At 42.7% G+C, this 22174-nt stretch overlaps 1 protein-coding gene across 1 annotated transcript in view; it reads left to right on the top strand.

Annotated features, from left to right (window-relative positions):
* pard3bb (par-3 family cell polarity regulator beta b) overlaps positions 1 to 22174 on the top strand; it is a 617911-nt gene that overhangs the window by 49239 nt on the left and 546498 nt on the right. Inside the window, exon 2 of the mRNA XM_084314067.1 lies at positions 15410 to 15511. Coding sequence (XP_084170193.1) covers positions 15410 to 15511 — 102 coding nt within the window. The remainder of the gene's footprint in view (positions 1 to 15409; positions 15512 to 22174) is intronic.

The raw sequence follows: 22174 nt of genomic DNA, 5'->3' as shown, positions 1-22174 counted from the left end.
AATACAATAAAACAGCAGGTGGGGGCTGTTGTGTAAACCTTGTACTCTTTAGTTCACATATAATGAGAGACGCGAGTGCTTGTTTACAAGTCTGTAAAGTGTAAACCAGGAAGTACAGTGGTGCAACATACAAATGTGTCCGTGTAGCAACACAAGCCAATACATAAAGGACAGGGGCCCGGGGAGCTCTCTCTCTCTCTGTGTGTGTGTGTGTGTGTGTGTGTGTGTGTGTGTGTGTGTGTGTGTGTGTGTGTGTGTGTGAGAGAGAGAGTGTGAGTGAGAGACAGAAGTCAGAGGAATAACAACCTGTTATTCAATAGATTAAATTAGTTTAAGAATAAAAAAATAAATACATTTTAAGAGAATCTCAAATACATTATTTTATTTAAGTGTAGGCTATAGTTAATGTTTTATTTTTTACAGTTTTTGTATTTTTCTGACATGGGGGCTCAACAATAAATGACAATCAGAAATGTCAAGTTGCATGTTGTTATTCTAACCAGCTTAGACCCCGACGCTCTGCATCTTCTGGCCGCCTCAGACCTACTCCTATCCGAGCTCCGGGAGGGTCATCAAAGAGAAGTCGCCTATTCTCAGTCCTTGCCCCACAATGGTGGAATGAACTACCCACCCCAGTTAGGACAGCCGAATCACGTCCAATCTTTCGCCGTCGACTAAAGACGCACTTCTTCAACCATTATCTGAATAAAAAAAAATATAACTAACCCTAACTAACCGTACTGTCATGCACTTGTCCTAATAAACTAACCTACACTGTAGCACTCAACACTTTGATGAACATTGTTGCTCAGCTGATAGAGTTGTGCCCTTCCTGATGGCTTGTCGTACAGAACTTGTAAGTCGCTTTGGATAAAAGCGTCAGCTAAATGACTAAATGTAGTTCTGTTGCATTTCCAATTTATTTATTTAAATTATAAATTGATCAGGTATCGATAAGGGAATCGATAAAGAATCGAATCGATAAGCAGAATCGATAATGGAATCGTATCGATAAAATCCTATCAATTCCCATCCCTAGGTGTGACCAGCAATAGCAACCCCTCCCCCCTATCCCCATTCAAATCCAACCGACGCATCACACCAAGTGCAATACCAAGCAGTGCTCTAGAGCAGTGATTCCCAACCTGGGGTCCGCGGACCCCCTGGGGGTCCGCCAGGGGGCGCAGGGGGTCCGCCAGACCACAGATGATTTGATTTTTTTTTTTTTTTTTTCAGAGAAATATTTAATTAGCATATTTTTATCATCAGAAGCATGAATAGTCTCTCCACTACAATAAAAAATAAAGATAAATAAATAAACATCTAGACATGATTTTTGAACGTTAACAGTAGGCTACCGGGTAGCCGCTAAAACGCGAATCAGTTGACTGTATCACTTTCTGTAGCTAGCCTAGCACGCTAGTTAACTTTCTCGGCTCGTCTGCAGTCAGCCGCCAGAGGCGAAAATGTGTGACAAACGAAAAGGAGATGACGGCAGCTCATCTGCAAAAAAAGTTAGGACCTACAGCAATCGCGAAAATTACATCACCATGGGCTTCACTGAGGGACCAGACAAACGACCTGAGTGTGTGATTTGTGGAGAAAAGTTGGCAAACTCGAGCCTGAAGCCCAGCAAGCTGAAGAGACATCAGGCGTCTAAGCACCCAGAAACCGTTGGGAAGGATCCAGACTTTTTTCGGAGGAAAGAACAGTCTCTCAAGGCGAACAAGCCTGTTGATGTTAGAGTAGCGTGGAGCAGGGGTGGCAGTGATTTACAGAAGGGTACCGAAGCCTCCTTTGAGTGTTCGCTTTTAATTGCAAAAGCAAAGAAACCGCACAATATTGGCGAGCAGCTCATTAAACCAGCCTGCATCAAAATGGTTTAGAAACTGTGCGGCCCACAGGTGGCGGATAAACTAAACTCAGTACCACTCTCGAACAATGTAGTGAAAGACCGAATTGATAAGATGTCAAGTGATTGCGAGCAGCAGCTGTCAGAAAAGCTTAGAAAGGGTCCATTTGCCATACAACTTGATGAAACTACAACTGTCGCAGACGAGGCTGTGCTCATCGTTTATGTGCAATATATCGAAAATTAGGATCTGAAGCAGGACATTCTCATGTCAGTCAACCTTACTACCACCACTCGAGGTGAGGATATTTTTACTGCAGTGGATTCTTACTTCATTCAACATAAATGCAAACCGTTCACCATTAGGGCCTGATTTGAGAGGATGAATACAGGATTTGAATATTGGCCAAAATTTTGAAATGCATATGGTGCAAGATTAGATTTGTTGATTGAAGGCACAAGTCAAAGAAGCATAGTGGGTCTAATTATGATGCATATGCCTGTGTATAAGCAGTTTGTTATTAAAATGACAAAAAAAAGTATTAAACCCAGCTAGGACAGATTCTCTCTGCTACTGATTGGAATTTCCTGTCTCATATTTAGTTTAATTTGTTGCATTGATTTGTTCCATAAATGCAAACCGTTCACCATTAGGGACTGATTTGAGAGGATGAATACAGGATTTGAATATTGGCCAAACATTTTGAAATGCATATGGTGCAAGATGAGATTTGTTGATTGAAGGCACAAGTTAAAGAAGCATAGTGGGTCTAATTGTGATGCATATGCCTGTGTATAAGCAGTTTGTTATTAAAATGACAAAAAAAAGGTATTAAACCCAGCTAGGACAGATTCTCTCTGCTACTGATTGGAATTTCCTGTCTCATATTTAGTTTAATTTGTTGCATTGATTTGTTCCATAAATGCAAACCGTTCACCATTAGGGCCTGATTTGAGAGGATGAATACAGCATTTGAATATTGGCCAAACATTTTGAAATGCATATGGTGCAAGATGAGATTTGTTGATTGAAGGCACAAGTCAAAGAAGCATAGTGGGTCTAATTGTGATGCATATGCCTGTGTATAAGCAGTTTGTTATTAAAATGAAAAAAAAAAAGTATTTTATGGTATCTTATTAGGAGGGGGTCCGCGAATTTCATCAGAGATGTTTGGGGGTCCCTGGGGGGAAAAAGGTTGGGAACCACTGCTCTAGAGGTCGCTTTTTGATGGCAATGCAGTACACTGTACAGATTATATCTTTTAAATAGGCTAAACTGAATATAGGGTACGTGTTTATTTGTGGACTCATGCTGGTGTTGAGATAAAATTAATGAGCTTATAACTCTTTATCTTCACTCTGTTTTTCTATGTTCTCTTTCAGATTAACTTTTCATTGAAGTGTCTTAATCCTCCATCTGATATGATCCGGTTTACAACTCGTATCTCTCCACTCCATCTCTCCGCCTCTTATAGGAGCCGGAGGACAGTGGTGATATGTAGGCTAACAGTCCTCCTGTTACTGAGATCAGATCAGAGTATTTAGTAGGGCTGGGAGGTATAGCCAATATGAAGGATCTTTTTTACATATTGTTAAAAACATATACATACTGTATGTTTTTAAGGGTGTAGACTACCACATGTCTCTTCTGTTGGTCTGGGGAGGGTGTAGCCTACCACATGTCTCCTCTGTTGGTCTGGGGAGGGTGTAGACGACCACATGTCTCCTCTGTTGGTCTGGGGAGGGTGTAGACGACCACATGTCTCCTCTGTTGGTCTGGAGAGGGTGTAGACTACCACATGTCTCCTCTGTTGGTCTGGGGAGGGTGTAGCCTACCACATGTCTCCTCTGTTGGTCTGGGGAAGGTGTAGCCTACCACATGTCTCCTCTGTTGGTCTGGGGAGGGTGTAGACGACCACATGTCTCCTCTGTTGGTCTGGGGAGGGTGTAGACGACCACATGTCTCCTCTGTTGGTCTGGGGAGGGTGTAGACGACCACATGTCTCCTCTGTTGGTCTGGGGAGGGTGTAGACGACCACATGTCTCCTCTGTTGGTCTGGGGAGGGTGTAGACTACCACATGTCTCCTCTGTTGGTCTGGGGAGGGTATAACTGTTGCATCGACCAGGACCAGAACATGTCACCGTACTTGTCCTATGGGGAAGTTCTTTTGAGACCTTAGTGTCAACCCCTGTATATAGGCTGTATCACGGACAAACAAATCCATACCTTTGGCTGGATCCAGCGCTAAACAACAAGCATCTTTTCAAACTAAGGAAACCACAGGCTTTAGAATAAACTCTCAGCCTGAGTATTTATTATGCTGGGAACACCCAGTTGTCCTTTCGTTAGATAAATAGTGTCTCAGATTAACAAATCAAATAAAGCATTACTCCCTCATACATCTGGCCTGTGTGTGTCAGCCAAGGTAATGTTATAATGATTCTAACCAAACAATACATTCCTTCAGAGCAGCCAACAACAACACAGAGAGGGATGGAAAGAGGGAGAATAAACATTCATTGTACTCTGGTGGTGCCTGTAAATCAGACTTGTGTAACAGGGTGTATTGCTGAGGACTAGGCTTGCCGTGGTAGTCGGTGATACCGGTGTTTAAAAAAAAAATTAAAAAAAAAATATATATATATATATATATATATAAATAAAACCCATTTCTCATATCAGTGCTCACATAAAAAGAAATATTAAATTTGTAAAATACTAAACGTGTTATCAAGCATGTAAGTCAGACGACATTATAAATTGAATGCGTCTGTGTGGACAGAAGCTATATTTAGGTTTCACTTTCACATGGTAGTTTTAACTTCACGTGAAGGAGAGAAGCTCTAGAGACGACACAACATGTTACACAACCATAGCAGAGGATGGAACCAGGGAACAAACTTAACTTTTTGACTTACCAGCTATTTGGCTGGTAGATTTTAAAAACTACCCGCCAGGCAGATTTTTTACCAGCCAAAAATAAATAGCTTTTTAGTATATTGCCATGTGTTATTATTACTATATAATACTCTCATATGCTATTTTCAATTAATATCATAAACAACATAAGGAATATTAGCATACATTTGAGTGGACTGAAGGAATGAGTCAGCGTTAATAGTTTTAAATGCAAATAATTTATTGAAACATAGAAGTGGGTTCGGGACACACACACACACTGTTTCAACTCACCACCCCCGCATCATATTGTAGTCTGTCTTCAAACTTCCACTCCTCTCGAAACTTTTTTATATTTGAATATCAACATTATCTGTCCATCCTCAGTAATCCTCAGTTTACTATAATATACTCCTGTCCTGAGTCCTGACTAGTGACTAGTGACTTCATCGTCTTTCCAAACGCACGCACGCACACACACAGGGAAGGGGAGAGTACCCCCCCATTTCCCTTTCCCCAGTCCACACTGTGTCTGCTGTTCTCTATGGCTCTGCGCCTCTGCCTCTGATCAGGATTAGCTTGTTAGCTTACGCTAACGTTGTAGTGATTGTAATGGTACATAAACGTTCATTTCGGGCGATGTGGGCATAAAGGAATGGCGACGGTGCAAAGCATGTAGATGCATTTGACCCGTTGTGAGAAGAAAAAAAACACCACAGACTTATTTCGGGACGTGTAGGCGCACTGCTGTGTAGCGCTGCTCTGCTTGCGAGCAGACAGCAAGGACTGGGCGGATATGATCGCGGAGTTGCTACAGGGTTTTTCAAAATAAGAGTATCATATGAACCGAACGTTGCTAGCTGCCGGAGCGGAGCGGCCGTCATATATTATGACTGGAGCTGCGCTTGGGGCGGAAATTAGACCCGCACAGGATTTTCAAAATAAGAGTATCGATATGAACTACACGCCAGGTGGCGGGCAGACCTCTAATTTTTACTCGCCAAACCTTAAATCTACACGCATTTGGCGCTTGCCGGGTGCTTATTTTGTTCCCTGTTTGGAACTATTTCAGATTAAACCCCACAGCAGCGGAAGCTTGACTGGAGAGGAGCTCAGAGGACCAGCCTTAGCATTTTGTAAAAAATATTTAGAGAGAGAGAGAATGCTGTTCAGCGGTGTAACCGTTAACCTCTTACACCCCTTCCTGACAGGCAGCGACGCGAGCGAGCGTGATTGCGAAAATGGTTAAAATGTATTAGTTTCAATCAGACTATCCTGACCTGCCGCGAGCGACAGCGAACTGAGCGGCGATGTCGTTCCCCCCTCAAATATTCGCTCGCTGTGTCTCTAGTTGAGCGATTACGCGGCAGAGTCCCGCCCCTAAACACTTTTTATTGGTCAAGAATCGCAGGCTGCTTTGCCCCCGTTAACACACACACAGACACACTCGGACACGCGGCGCCCTTATATCAGGACAGTGTCGTGCGCAATTTCGTCTCCAGTTCGCTCGCTCGCTGCCTGTCAGGAACCGGTGTTAAGCATCGCCACGCACTCGCACGCACATCGCAGCACTTTGCTCTCGTCTGTCGGCTCCGTGCTGCGTTTTTGCCGATCAACCAATATATTGTTGGAAAGTTGAATTTGCCGCCTTTCGATCGTCACCCCCACTCAACGTATTGCGTGATTGCATTCTCGAGTTACAAGACGAAACATACGACCAGCGTCATTTGACAAGCCGTTTGGTTGAGTGACCACGTCACTGACCAGTCACCCTTGATGGCGAAAATTATTGACCAGCATTGTAGCCAAGGAGCGTCTGCTCTGAAAGCGATCCGAGACGGGTGCTGGGAGTGGGGGAAGGTGACACGAGTACATTGTTTTGACTAGAGCATCGAAATGAATGGCAGCGGATGGCCATTTTGGATAATCATGCCGAATCTTTTACCGGTACACACATTACAAAAACCTTTTGTAAAACTTTCATTTTCCCTGGGATTTTTATAAACTTTTACTACTACTACATAAGACTTCAGGCTATGGAACCATTATGTTTTCCAGCTCCTACCTCTTAGCTGGAACTTAAAAACAGGAATCTGGCAACCAGTAAAAATGTATTGTGAGTACACAATGGGGCTGCACGATTTTGGGAAAATATCTAAAGTATCTGCAATTTTTCTGACAGATATTGTGATTGCGAAATTGATGATTGCGCAGCCCAAAGGAGGTTTATTGTAAAATGTGGCCTACGTGGTCGGTCTGCTCCGGACACAGAGCCTGGAAATTTTTCTTTTTACCTGGGAACCACCCAACGGTAACTTTTTTTGGTACTTTACTCTCTCTCTCTCTGAAGTCTAAACTTCTCAATGTCAACATTGTTATCACAACACACAACCTAAAACCCCTCCCTACCTCAAACCGTTCCTACAACCATTTATTTTATGTTGCATGATCATGTATACATTTATTATGTATTCTTTTTTTTACGTTTAAATATCATCCTCAGTAAATATTTTCAAACTCTTCTGATGTCACCAGCGCTCGCGCACACACACACACGGAAAGGGAGAATGGCTTGTAGTAGACTTAATGATTTTAGAGCTTCTATCCCCAGGCCATCAGGATGCTCAACGACAATAACACTATGTAACAAACCATCAAATACACGCACAGCGCACACATCCACACATACACACTCACTTTAAATAAACAACTCACTGTAGCACCCACTTTACCCACTTTGTACACTTTAACACACGTTATATTTATTGGTAAAGAGATTTTCACTACAACTCATACCTCATTGCACCTTACCCTAAGTTGTACCTCATCCCATTTCTGCATTGTACTGTATATTGTATTGTAACTCAGTTACTTTTTCTCTACTCATATTGTATATGTATATTGAACACTTTTGTTTTGTTTACACTTGTCTACGTACTTGACTTTCTATTTTATACTTATTTTATACTTATTTTATACTTATCTATTTTTATCTAGCACACTCTCAGGAGCAAAACAGAAAGAAGCATTTCATATAAAAGTATTCTGTATTTTTGTATGACAACTAATAAAGAAACTTGAACTTGAAACTAGAATATTTCAGCTAATGAAGTTAAATGTTTATTATCATCAACTATCCAGTTCTATTCATAGTGTAACGTTTTGCTACACTTAATCGTTAATTGAATGTACAGTAGAGAGAGGGAGGGAGAGAGAGAGACGGGCTCAGCCCCCGGCTGGTACATGTAGAGCACAGCACTTATTTTTCTTTTTTTGTTACTTGTCCTTTCGGACAATTTGTGTTTTTGTAGGTTTTTTTATTTATTTTTGCTACCGGGCAGTCTGGTAGAGAGAGAGAGAGAGAGAGAGAGAGAGAGAGGAGGAATGGGAGATAGACCGGGGAAGACATTCGGCAAAGAACACCGGGTCCAGGATTCGAACCCGGGTCGGCCACGTTGCACCCAGTGGCGTCGTTTCAGTAAAAGCCAAGGTATGGCAATTAGGGAGGGTGGGGGGTCGAAGGGGGGGTTTCCCCCCTTGGTGGATTTTTTTTGTCAAATCAGTTGCGCAATAGTTACTTTTGGTGAGTTGTTTCTATAAATCAAATCAAATCAAATTTATTTATAGGGCCCGACAACACACGTTAATGTCCCCATGGGCCGTACAGGTCTTCTTTAAACAAGTCAAGAAGACAACATAACAATAAGTCAAGAACAGAACAAGAACACCATAGGGTCCAAAAATTTTTTAGATGAATGCAAATAAATGAAAGAATGCAAGCACTCCCAGACATACCCCACGCGAAGGTAAGGAAAAACTCACTAAAACCTAACAATAGGGAAAAAAAGCTCCACAGGCAATGTGGAGGAGAGAAACCTTAGAAGGGCCGTTCAAGGGGGGATCTCCCTTCTTAGATGTCGGTGATAGTAGTGTTGCAGACGGACAGTTGGTAAGCATGCACTCATGTGTGTGGTGAAACACAGATGAGTGCATGCAATAGCAACTGTACATTTTGAAAAATTAAAGATAGAGCTAATAGCGATAGCAACTGAACATTTTGAAAGATTAAAGATAGAGTTGATAGCGGATCTATTTGAGGCACAGGGGCGGCGCAAGAGGGTCACGTCCTCCCCGTCTTAGTCACGGGACATTCAACACTCCGGTCGTTGCTCAGGGACAGCCGGAGACAGGGGGAAGGGGGGTGGCGCAGAGAGGGTCGCGAACTCCCCGACATCATCGCGGGACATCCGGCACTCCGGTCACCACTACGAGACCTCCGAAGACAGGGGGGCACGCAGAGGGGGTCGCAATCTCCCGGCCTTCGTCACGGGACGTCCAACACTCCGGTCAACACTCCAGGACAGCAAGTCATAGGAAGACAGGGAGACGGGACAGGCGTTAGACAGCTCATGAGAATATACAATTCACTTATATGACATTTAGGTATGACACAGGACTACACAAGCATTTTTAGTATAGAAATGTGTCAACAGACTAAAGCAGGGAACCACAATATTTTGCATACAAATTATTATGCAATTGAGCCAATTTTCCTTAGGTACGGTTTTGAGGTGTGTGTTCAACAGAATGTAACTATCAAAAACATGTTCAAAAAAAGTATGGGTTACTGAATGCTGAACTGCACTGTTATAATCACTAAGCCATTGTAAGACCTTACCTGTGTCCCTGTATCACTTGTCTCTGCTGCCCTTTGATTAAAAAACGTCTGTATGTCCATTTTCCTTTTTTTTTGTGGCATATTTGAGTTAGTCACCTATAGTAAAAGTCACCTAGTAAAAGTGAGATAGTTGACAATATCAAAACATGCTAGCGCTGTACCGAATAGTTCGAAGCTTCGTTCATAATGTTGACATTCGAATTCAAAATCAACATAAAAAAATTGTAATAAAAAAAAAATGTATTATTATAATTTTTTTTCCAAGGTATGGCGAGTGCCATACCTTTTACCTTGCCATACCAGAACGACGTCCCTGGTTGCACCACAGTGCTGTATGGGGTGCGCCACTCGGGCACCCCAGAGCACACCACTTCTGATTGGTAAGCATGACTGGCACGCAAGAAAAAACATTGAATCAGACCCGCTGTATAACGTATCCCAAATCGCAGGCTTTGTGATTTGCTAATCGCATAATTTCAAATCACGGTTTCGATTTTAAATCGATTACTCGTTCAGCCCTAGTACACAAAACGTTTACTTCAGTGTGTTAAAATTTTTGTTACTCTATTTCATTAACACACAAAGTGATTTTTCTTTATTGTTATACGTTGTTATACGTTTTCTTCAGAATGTTACCTTTCAAAAGAGACCAGAGTGACTTGTGCATGTGCTATAAGTATAAAGTATAATAAATCGCTAATTACTTTGGGTATGCAATCGTCCAAATGCTCAAGAGCTTAACACATTGGGTGCCACGCCCTTTTCGGGCCCCATCTATTCACTGCCACGCTTTAAAAGATAGGAGTCCGTCACCTTGTTTGTAGAGCTATAACTATATTCTATATTATAGCTATTGTTAGATCCTGATCAAACTGGCCAGTATCACGTCTTCGTCTGTTTGGCTCTCCATCCAATTCCTCTGCGTTGTGTCATTTTAATGGTCCTGACGTCTCCGATACCGGTTGATTAAATCCTTATCTCACCCCGTTAGTACAATCCGCAAACCATAATAATTCTCCACCTCCATAAGAATTCGACACTTCGACAACGTGAAATACCTTACAAGGAAAAGCGTGGTTTATTTGATAAACAGAAACCTCAGCTCAGATGTTAACAGATTGTATTGTCCTTGAAGAGTCTATTCTAATGATCTCTCGGTGTGTTCAGATTGTCCTTTCAGTCCAATAGTGGTCAGGCCTAGTCGTTAGCCAAGACCATCCTCGTGGTAGCCGAAGCTAATGATGATGTGGCATTCTCCCTCCCCCCCCCCTTCGTGATGAGAGGAGAGAGAGTCTCTTCTGGTTTCTCCCCTCTTAGTCTCAGTCAGATTCTAGTCTGCCTTACACCCAGAAACACCGTTCGACTTATAGATCTTCGTCGTAGAAACGATAGCCCCGCGCCTCTTCTGGTTGTCAGGCGACGCGCTGTCATGACAACCGCGTTTAACCTTTACACACACTTCAAAACGTTTCATTCACTGTTGCATTAAAGAGGTCACCCCTCTCCCTCGCTCTGTACCGCTCCTTATCTTTGTTTTGTCTTCCAATCGGAATTCAAAACAAACCCCCTCGCTGGCAGTGTGCTTGTGAAACCTCTTCTTCTCCACCGTCAATATCATCCCGTGATGATAATGATATTACCCTCTTAAAGCGTCTCTTTATATCAGTTTTATAAACCAAATATACATTGAAAAAAACCACCATTTTCTCTCACTATGGATACAATACTATGGTCATTTGACAGTGACTTTCTTCCGGTCAAGATGCAAAAAAGAGATCATTTTTCCATGCATACATTCACGCGTTATACCGTGGTGAATATAAGTAGGTTTTTAGATCGGTCTGGGGTAATTCCCGAAATGCTGAGGAATAGCCTTATACTATTATACTATACTATACTATTAACTGTTGCCGTTTCTTGCCTGGACCCGCTATTATTCTCAAATCAAATCTATATCATAGGTATCAGATTACAGCCTCAGTCGTGCTTTTTTCTCTCCGCTGCGAATCGTTCAAAAACTACAAGTCCCACATTGCACTCAAGCCAACGGTCCAATCACAGTAGAGTGACGTGACTGGTTTCAAGGGAAAGAAAGCAAATTACCAATCGGAAGCTTTCATTTGCTTTTTTACTTCCGGAAAGTCCGCCATTGCCCTATGCGAGACTTTTCCGAGACAGTTACATTAAGTTTTATGTAACTTATTCTAGTCTTACCAATAGCAATAGATTTTAGAACACCTAGATTTATCGATAGCAATAGTAATATAACGTTAATGCAACAAAACGAATGCCTTGCTTTGTTAATCATAACGTTGATGCAGTAGCGTATGCCGTTGTGTTGGCTGTAACGGACATGATAATAACATAACACTGTGTACACATTAAAATTGCGATAATCGATTCTAACATTTTCAAATCGATGCAGTTGAATTTTTCCCTTAGGATCGATGCATTGCGATGCATTGTTACACCCCTACACCAAAGTCACTGGCCCACTGTGCGTGTGTGTATGCTAACTTGGCTAGCGTTATCAACAGCAGAGGTGGGTGTAGGCGGTGTGACGTAATTGGCAGAATCGACTGTCAATCAATGGTCTACCTGACACGCAAACTCATAAACAATGTTTCTGTACTGGAGGTGTAGTACAGTATTTCAATAGGCAACCCTGAAATGATTCTTTTTCTAGAAGAGCAACACTAGCCAAAACATAGGCATTGTATGCATAAAAGGGGCAAAAGCTAAAGTTAAGTGACTGTTACTTTTGTAGCAGTAGTTGATTGATTGATTGATTGAAAACTTTATTAACAGATTGCAGAATGGGTACAGTACAGCTCAATACATACAATTGTTAAGGGGATGCAGACCAGAGAAAGACTTTCGTCTTGTTTACATCAGGGTCCCCCATTTTCAATTCATCATAACATCAAGTTTCAAGTTCAAGTTTCTTTAATAGTTGTCATACAGAAGTACAGAATACTTTTATACAAAATGCTTCTTACTGTTACGCTCCAGAGACTGTGCAAGACAAGATATATACATATATATATATACATATATGACACACACGACATACAGATAGACAGTACTGCTACATCTATACATTTATACCAGATTTGCAAATACAGTACTGTTTGTGATACAAAAAGAGTCCAGAAAAGAGTATATACATTTGACGTAGAAACTACATTGGAGGTGGGTGGGGCGGGGTGGGGGGTGGGTGGGTAGGAGGGGTGGGTGGGGGACACTGTACAACTGTACAAGCAAAACTGTACATTGGAATATTGACAAAACCATACTTTTACATTTACAGGGGCCAATGTTAATGTCACTGCCTTTTTTTATTAGGCCTAGTTGTTGGCTACAACTTTGTCACAGTAGGCATTAATCACTTAATAGTTCAAATGTCTGTGTCCCATTCCCGTTTGCACACGCAGATACACACACACGCACACAGTGGGCCAGTGACTTTCGTGCTATGTGCTATTGCACAGATGTGTGTCCTGTTTGCACACGCACAGTAAAAAAATAAAAAATAAATATTTTCACTGTGCTCCTAAATATTTTTGTGTGCTCCTAAATTTCTTTGTGTGCTCCTAAATTTGTTCATTTAGGAGCACATGTGCTCCTTGGGAAAAAGGTTAGTGTAGAGCCCTGGGTATTATGTTTCATCATGAATGCATGAAAGGGGGGGGGTCGTTTTTTGATGCTTCGATCGTCACCAACGGCATACGTTGTGGACTAACGTTACACACACACGTTCATTCAAGACATTAGATCGACGCACAGGCCAAGATACAAGGTTTCAAAGGGTGCTCGATACCGCTGTCTAGCTGGATGTGGCCGGTATTGCACTTTGGCGACCTCAGACCCATTCCCTACGGTAACACCAGGCTCCCTGGATGGATAATGAATAAAAATATCGGAAAAAAATAAAAAATTACCCAGAAACGTAAAAAGCCGTTTTTGGCACTCTACGGTCGGGGCCCAGAAACGTTTTTTGGCACCCAAAGTGTTAATAAGGGTCCCCTCTCAATACATTACACATTGTATGTGCTGGTAAAAACAATGGGAAATATATTTTTTGAGACAATATTTGCATAAACTAATCTATTTTTTATAATTGAACGACTATTAAAAAATCTATGCCCAGTACTGTGTTTATTCTCTATCTCTATTATTTGTGTGTATTGTAGTGTGTTTGTGTGTGTGTCAGTCAGTATGTTCAATAGTGTGTCTTGTGTAGTTGATTTATGTGTATTTTGTGTGTGTGTATGTGTCAGTATGTTGTTCAACAGTGTATCCTTTGTAGTCAGCTGTCCAGTCCAGCAGGGCTGTCATTAATCACACCACCAATACACCACAGAGAGAGAAAGAGCGACAGAGAGAGAGAGGGGGGGGGGGGGGGGGGGGGTAAGAGAGACAGATTCGAGGTAGGAGAGAGAGAAGACTAGGGAAGGGCAGAGAGAGCTAATGAGCAAACAAAAGATGAGAATATGAGAGAGAGAGATATAGAGGTAAAAGAGAAATAGCTAGTAGCACTTAGAGAGAGGTTGATGGAAGGGAGGGGTATGCAGACGAGGAGGAGAGGGAGGGGAAGAGGTGGAACTGTGGTGGGAGGAGAAGGAGATAGATAGGGAGATATGAGGGAGGGAAGGTGACACATCTAAGGAGGAGAACGTGTTGAGTGAGGAGGAGTGGAGGCCTCTATAATGACTGTGGACTTTGGCCTCTCTCACTGTGTACTAACAGGACTAGGGATGCACCAATCCGACTTGTTCAGTCCCGATACCGATACCTGGGCTTTGGGTATCGGCCGATACCGAGTACAGATCCGATACCCATTGTTCAATTAATAAACTGTATGCCTCACTGTGTGGAAGAGACTGGGATCATTCTTTTGTGCAAGGCAACATCATGCTTGACATAAAACATAACTTTCCTAACGTAGTGAAACAAAATCTAACAAATTAAACACATAGATTTAAATGTACTGAATTGTTATTTATTATTTTATTCATTATTATATACAAAATAAATAAATCCGATATATATATATATAAATATCTTTTTTTCTTTATACCCGATTCAGCTATTTTAGTCATATCGGGGCGATACCCTATATCAATATCGGATCGGTGCATCCCTAAACAGGACCAGGGGCTGACTGAGGTCACAAGGTCTCAGAAACACCTGCCCTCAGGCAAGTAGAGGTCATGTTCACCCAAAATAAAATCATGAAAAGAATGATTAAACCACTCTAGTCTTAAAAAATATATATATACTGTATAGGTAGGATAGATAGGTACTTTATTGATCCCCTTATATATATACGAGGCTTAGCAAACAGATTGTTTCCAGTAGGAAGCGTTGACAGCAGTATGCCTAATCACAGTAGGAAAGGAAATACTGAGGAAATGATGGACCATTAGTAATACAGTAGGTTATAGGGCTGGGACTTTTTACCCAAAATCAAGTTTGAATTAATTCGAGGTGATATGGAATAGATGATGTAAATATGTCGATTTGCATAATGTGTGTCAGCGAGTCGCAATGACAACGTTCTCACTGTCCACAGATATTTATTATTGTCTCCCTGTCCCCCTGTCTCTCTCCCTTTTTGTCTCTCTGTCCCTCTGTCTCTTTCCCCCTCTGTCTCCCCCCCCCCCTTTCTCTCCCCCTCTGTCTCTCTGGCTCTCTGTCCCCCCCCTCCCTCTGTAAAGATTCTGTTGGTCCACAAAATCAATTCTACATTCATTGTCAATGGAGCAGCACCAGATTTTATACCTGATGACAAACAAGTTTGACCACCTCTGTGGTTTTCTGGCTTTGGAGGAGAGTAGCTCACGTTCACAAATATTGATTGAACTTTCCCAGGCCATGGAAATAAATTAATTGTTAATTTGAGAGTGGTCCTCCTCTTTAAAGACACGGCTATAGTGTGAGCTTAACGACGATGCTGATTTGTCTTCCTGTTTGTAGGAGGGGGACTTCCTGGTTCGAACACACCATGTGGAGTATTGTGACGGGGGGATCCTAGACCCTGACGACGTTCTGAGTGACCTGGTGGAAGACAAGGATAAGGTAACAACACCCCCCTTGTTAGACCACGCTTGGTTTGATCCACGATAAGTGTCTCTGCTTATAGCTCACTTGGTTTGATCCACGATACGTTTTCCTGGTTACAGCTCACTTGGTTTGATCCACGATAGGTTTCCCTGGTTACAGCTCACTTGGTTTGATCCATGATGGGTTTGGTTAATTTTCTTCCAATAATATTTCGGGACATGTGTATGTTTGATTTTGCTATGCTGTGGCTGCTTTGGTGTTGTCAGATGTAGACAAATGTATTATGGGAAACACTGGTTTTGTGTGGTGTATATCACTGTCAAGTATTACAGTGCGCAAACACACACGCGCGCGCGTACTGTATACATGCAAAATGAATCGTTACAGCAAAGTAGGCTTCTATTATTCTAATGACGTGTTGTATTAGGTATTATAGTAGTAAGTAAGTCATACTGTAGAACATGACATTATTAGCATGACATCTCATTTAGTAATGTCAATACTGAACCATTTATCTCCCTCTGTCCCTCCCTCCCTCCCTCCCTCCCTCCCTCCCTCCCTCCCTCCCTCCCTCCCTCCCTCCCTCCCTCTCCTTCTCTCTCGCTCTCTCTCACTCTGTCTCTCTCTCTCTCTGTCTCTCTCCCTCCCTCCCTCCCTTTGCTTCCTCTGTCTCCCCTGTCTTTCCCTCCCTCCCCCCTTCCCTCCCTCTCCTTCTCTCTCTCTGGAGTAGTTTGGTAGTGTGGTTTTATGAAGTTTCTACGTCCATCGAAAGCTCTGGGTCTCTTTCTTAGGACTACAACGATTTCATGACGGCATCATTTCCTTGCGTCTAAATAATCCGGTTTCCGATGCAATGTGCAGATATTTTTATAAACTCATATTTCGCTAACACTTAAAATCATTGGTAAACAAACGTAGTGCTGAAAATATACACTTTGACTGCTGTTTTGACAGGGTTAGGGTCTTTACTCTTGGCTACATTTGAAAAAGAAATGCAACATTAATTAATACGGACTGTATTGATCTATTTATGACGTGAAATAAATCTCAACCCGGTACCGGGGCGATCGGGTTTAAGGGGTTAAGTAATCTCTTGCTGCATGTCTAACTCAATAACACCAGTCCATCAGGTCCTAATTGAATCTCATTGATGCCATATCACTTCCATATCAACAACTACTGCTTTTGATTCCCTATTAATTAGTCTGGTCTCATATTACTGTAGGCAAAACAGACTAGAGAGGCTTCCACACACACGTTCAGTTTATAATGTCGTCTGACATACACGCCTGATAAAACATTTTATATATTTTTTTTATGTGGGCACTGATTTAACTGAATTAATTAACTGTTTTTTTTCTATAAAGAATTCAATTTAAAAAATCATCCACTGGTGGTGGGCAAGTAATGTACTCGGTATCACAGACTAACACCAGTATCACAGACTAACACCAGTATCACAGACTAACACCAGTATCACAGACTAACACCAGTATCACAGACTAACACCAGTATCACAGATTAACACCAGTATCACAGACTAACACCAGTAGTATCACAGACTAACACCAGTATCACAGACTAACACCAGTATCACAGACTAACACCAGTAGTATCACAGACTAACACCAGTAGCACAGATTAACACCAGTATCACAGACTAACACCAGTATCACAGACTAACACCAGTATCACAGACTAACACCAGTATCACAGACTAACACCAGTATCACAGACTAACACCAGTATCACAGACTAACACCAGTATCACAGATTAACACCAGTATCACAGACTAACACCAGTATCACAGACTAACACCAGTATCACAGACTAACACCAGTATCACAGACTAACACCAGTATCACAGACTAACACGGCATGCCTAGTGTGAGTGTGTTAGAGCTGAACGATTTGGAAGAAATATCTAATTGTGATTATTCAAACTGATATTGCAATTGTGTCATGATATTGGAGGGAATGGTCATTTATCACTATTCATTTAATTCATTAGAAAAACATAAAAATTATCATGGTGTGATGTTTTGCAGGGATCTGCACCAAACAAAGAGGCTGTCTTAAGTCTGTACAATATCATTTCTAAGCAGAATCTGAAGGAAAAGGCTTTAACTGGCCTGAAGCAACACTTCAACACTGTCATTAGCATTTCCCTGTCAGGGGCTCTGCTGGCGTCATACATTATTCTATACCCCTCCTAGGAAAATATCAGTTTTAATTTCTTCCCTGAAGGAAAATATATATATCTTTTTTATATTATAGATTCTGTGACATTATCAGGGGCTCAGAATGACCTAGATTTAAGTTTCTGAAAACCCTTGATTAGGACCGCTAATAGTTTAGAGTTGTACTTTATGGCAAGAGTACTTCATGACAAGAGTACTACATGACAAGAGTACTACATGGCAAGAGTACTTCATGGCAATAGTACTTCTTGACAAGAGTACTACATGGCAAGAGTACTACATGCCAAGAGTACTACATGGCAAGAGTACTTCATGGCAATAGTACTTCTTGACAAGAGTACTTCATGGCAAGAGTACTTCATGACAAGAGTACTTAATGACAAGAGTACTTCATGACAAGAGTACTACATGGCAAGAGTACTTCATGGCAATAGTACTTCTTGACAAGAGTACTTCATGGTAAGAGTACTTCATGACGAGAGTACTTTATGACAAGAGTACTTCATGACAATAGTACTTCATGGCAAGAGTACTTCATGACAATAGTACTTCATGGCAAGAGTACTTCATGGCGAGAGTAGAACGAAGGTCCGAACGTTCGAACGTTTGGGCTCAGCCCTACTAGATACTGACTGAACTGTCCAACATCCCTGGAATTGTCACAGCGCACATTCTGTGTTAGGGTGGATTTTCCATTTTAATGAGCCTGGTTTCCTGGACGAAAAGGCATTTTCCTCATTCTGGTCCCAAGGCTGGAAAAAAAAAGTTGGAACAACTCCTGGATAAAGTGTTTTGAGTTGAACACGCCGTGGGCAGGGATAAATAGAGCAGGGTTTCTTTACAAATCCTGTGAACTAATTAAGCATAAAATTGCTGTTCTAGACAGATTCGCTACTTCAGAGGACGTGTTGGGGAGCAAACCCCAGGGGAGGAACCTCTAATATCACCCCACATCCTCTACATTTGGGTTGGATTGGCGCGTTCTGGGATCATTTTTATTTTTTTTACATTGTTCTTCCACATTAGGTGGGTCAGTGATCCAAATGCATCCCCAGGATTTTCAAGAACGTGCCGAGTCTCAACTAGGGGCTGGTCTGGAGAGCGGCTGTGGCTCAACTAGGGGGTGGTCTGGAGGGCGGCTGTGGCTCAACCAGGGGGTGGTCTGGAGGGGGTATGTGGCTCAACTAGGGGCTGGTCTGGAGAGCGGCTGTGGCTCAACTAGGGGTGGTCTGGAGGGCGGCTGTGGCTCAACTAGGGGCTGGTCTGGAGGGCGGCTGTGGCTCAACTAGGGGGTTGTCTGGAGGGGGTATGTGGCTCAACTAGGGGCTGGTCTGGAGTGCGGCTGTGGCTCAACTAGGGGGTTGTCTGGAGGGTGGCTGTGGCTCAACTAGGGGCTGGTCTGGAGTGTGGCTGTGGCTCAACTAGGTTGCGGCTGTGGCTCAACTAGGGGCTGGTCTGGAGGGTGGCTGTGGCTCAACTAGGGGGTGGTCTGGAGGGTGGCTGTGGCTCAACCAGGGGGTGGTCTGGAGGGGGTATGTGGCTCAACTAGGGGCTGGTCTGGAGTGCGGCTGTGGCTCAACTAGGGGGTGGTCTGGAGGGCGGCTGTGGCTCAACTAGGGGGTGGTCAGGAGGGCGGCTGTGGCTCAACCAGGGGGTGGTCTGGAGGGGGTATGTGGCTCAACTAGGGGCTGGTCTGGAGGGCGGCTGTGGCTCAACTAGGGGGTGGTCTGGAGGGTGGCTGTGGCTCAACTAGGGGCTGGTCTGGAGGGCGGCTGTGGCTCAACTAGGGGGTTGTCTGGAGGGGGTATGTGGCTCAACTAGGGGCTGGTCTGGAGGGTGGCTGTGGCTCAACTAGGGGCTGGTCTGGAGTGTGGTTGTGGCTCAACTTGGGTGTGGCTGTGGCTCAACTAGGGGCTGGTCTGGAGGGTGGCTGTGGCTCAACTAGGGGGTGGTCTGGAGGGTGGCTGTGGCTCAACTAGGGGGTGGTCTGGAGTGGTGTTGTCACAATACTGGAATTTCGAACTTCGATATGATACCTTGAAAAGTATCGATATTCTATACCATTTTCGATACCACAGGGGAAAAGGTTCAATCTTAAAATGTAAAAGAAACTTCCGGTTTAGCTGCAATATGTAGCGCACGCATTTGGTAATAGCTCCGCTCCCGTTAACGTTAATTTCGTTTAAAAACCTTATTTGGACAATACCAAAAGAGATTAGACCACATCGTATGTATTGATAAGACCTTCTACTAACTATATCAAAAGACAACATGGTTAAGGATAAGGAAAAGATTGGAAAGAAACAAGAAACGGCAATTTCAACGGCGCAGATTGAAACACGTTAAAAAAAAAACTTTCAAGGCGACGCTGCTGCAGATCCGTTGGTGACAAGCCCCGACGAGGGGAATATAGAGGAGATTACACCGGGACCATCGTCTATTGGCCCTGACAGGGAGACAATAGATGTCTACATAACAGGAACGACAGGAACAAGCTCCGTGAGAGATAAAGCAGGTGATTTTGAGAAGATAATTGCAAACAAATCCATCGGATCCCTCACTGCACCCATACCACCAACTGACACAAGCAGTACAATTACACCACCCGACTTCAACTCACTGACTATCCTGATGAAAGAACAGATGGTCGCTTTCAAATTACACATCGAGGAACTCAAAGATGAATTCAAAGCACACGTCGATGCTAAACTCGAAGAGGTTATGAGAGCGGTCGTTGTACAGTCCGAGCGAATCACGACAGTGGAGAATACGGTGACAGATATTACACGAGCAGTCAAAATGAACGAGAACACCATCAACGTTGGAATGACAGAGGTAACAAATGAGATAAAAAGGGTGGAAGAGGCATGCCGGAGGAAAATACAAGATGTTAAAGATGAAGCGATGGAGAGGCTACTCGAAACCCAACGCTACTACAGGCGAAATAACATCCGCATTGTAGGACTTGATGAAGCAGTCAATTGCGCAGACGACAACTTTCCAACAGTGCTATCAGAGATTTTGGGTAACAACTTTCTAAACACAGTGCCGACAGTGGACCAAGCTTACAGAATCGGTACTCGGGAACAAAGAAGCAACGGGCCAAGAGTCATCATTGTTACTCTGCGGAAGACGGCAATAAGGGATGACATCATCAAAATTGCTCGCATCCAAAGGGGGAAGCTGAAACATGGTGAACACTCAATATTTATCTACGAGGATCTTTGCAAAGAAGCCATCGCTCGGCGTCTCCCCTACAAGGAGGTGATGCAGAAATTGTTCAAGTCTGGCCTCAGACCAAGGCTAGCATACCCGGCGCTGTTAACGATCGTGGGCAGGGACAGCCGTAGGATTGGATTACACACGCCTAAAGAAGCAGAGGAATACTGGAATCAACATGGAGCAGAACCCCCAAGGCAGAACGAAACACTGTCTGAAAACAGATAAGCCTTCTCATCTCTCTCTTTCTCTGTGTATATCAGTATTAGAATGACTTTATCCGGGCTCAACAAAAGTAGCAGATGATATGCATGCCGGCTACACCAAGGCATATTGTGATTCGTAATGCATTATATTTTCAGACCTCTGGTCTCCGTGGAGACAAGAACATATCATTGACAATAAGAGCAATCTGGAATATTCTGGGCTTATCGCTCGACTGCTCTGGGTCACTTAGAAATCTCCCGAAAATACTAGTAGTCATGAACCCTGGGTAGGAAGATCATTCTGGAACATAACAACAGTCTGTTAGTATATACTAGTGTATTCTACAACCTTCTAGAATATAATGCACCATTACAACGAAGGCCTGCAACTCTAACATTAACATCCGGTGTGTATAAGCATAAGCATATGATCAATTGACTGAAGTTTAATCAGGCCTTAATAAAACTTAAAAAAAAATCAACCACACCTAAACGTATGAGCACAACAAGGTTATTCTAACAATTTAAGTAATCACTCCACTGATGTAGAGATTGGCACATTGTAGCTCCAAAAGGCTCTGTTTTTCTCTTTTATCTAATTACTCAATTCTGTTCTAGTGGCTTCTCCACGTTGAGTTTTATTCTATCTCTCACTCCTTATTTTAATCTTTTTTTTCTCTCTCTTTTATCTTACATTGTTCTTTCCCATTGTTCTTCATATTAAGGTGTTAATGTTTCTCTACAATCTTTTCCTTTTTTCTGATGTTTCCTACATAAGTTAGTAGAGGGTTCAAATGAATATATCGATGAAAGTTTATTCTTCTTTTTTCATTTTTCATAATATTTCATTACAGTAAGGGAAGGCGCAAGACCAAAAGCGACATTCTATTGTATTAGAATGAAAATGTTAGATCCTATGGCAATTAGCATAGGAAGATTAGGATTACAAAGCTCAGTTTGGGCAATCCGGTGGCCTAAGGGAGGGAGTCATACGCGGAGGATGTGTTTTTGGAACACAGGCCTGTACGACTCTCTGGGTGAGGGGAAAATA

This window comes from Notolepis coatsorum (assembly GCF_963971535.1).
Source record: "Notolepis coatsorum genome assembly, chromosome: 5".
NCBI classification, from domain to species: Eukaryota; Metazoa; Chordata; class Actinopteri; order Aulopiformes; family Paralepididae; genus Notolepis; species Notolepis coatsorum.
Note: the sequence above shows the minus strand (reverse complement) of the source record. Positions and strands in the feature narration are given on the sequence as shown.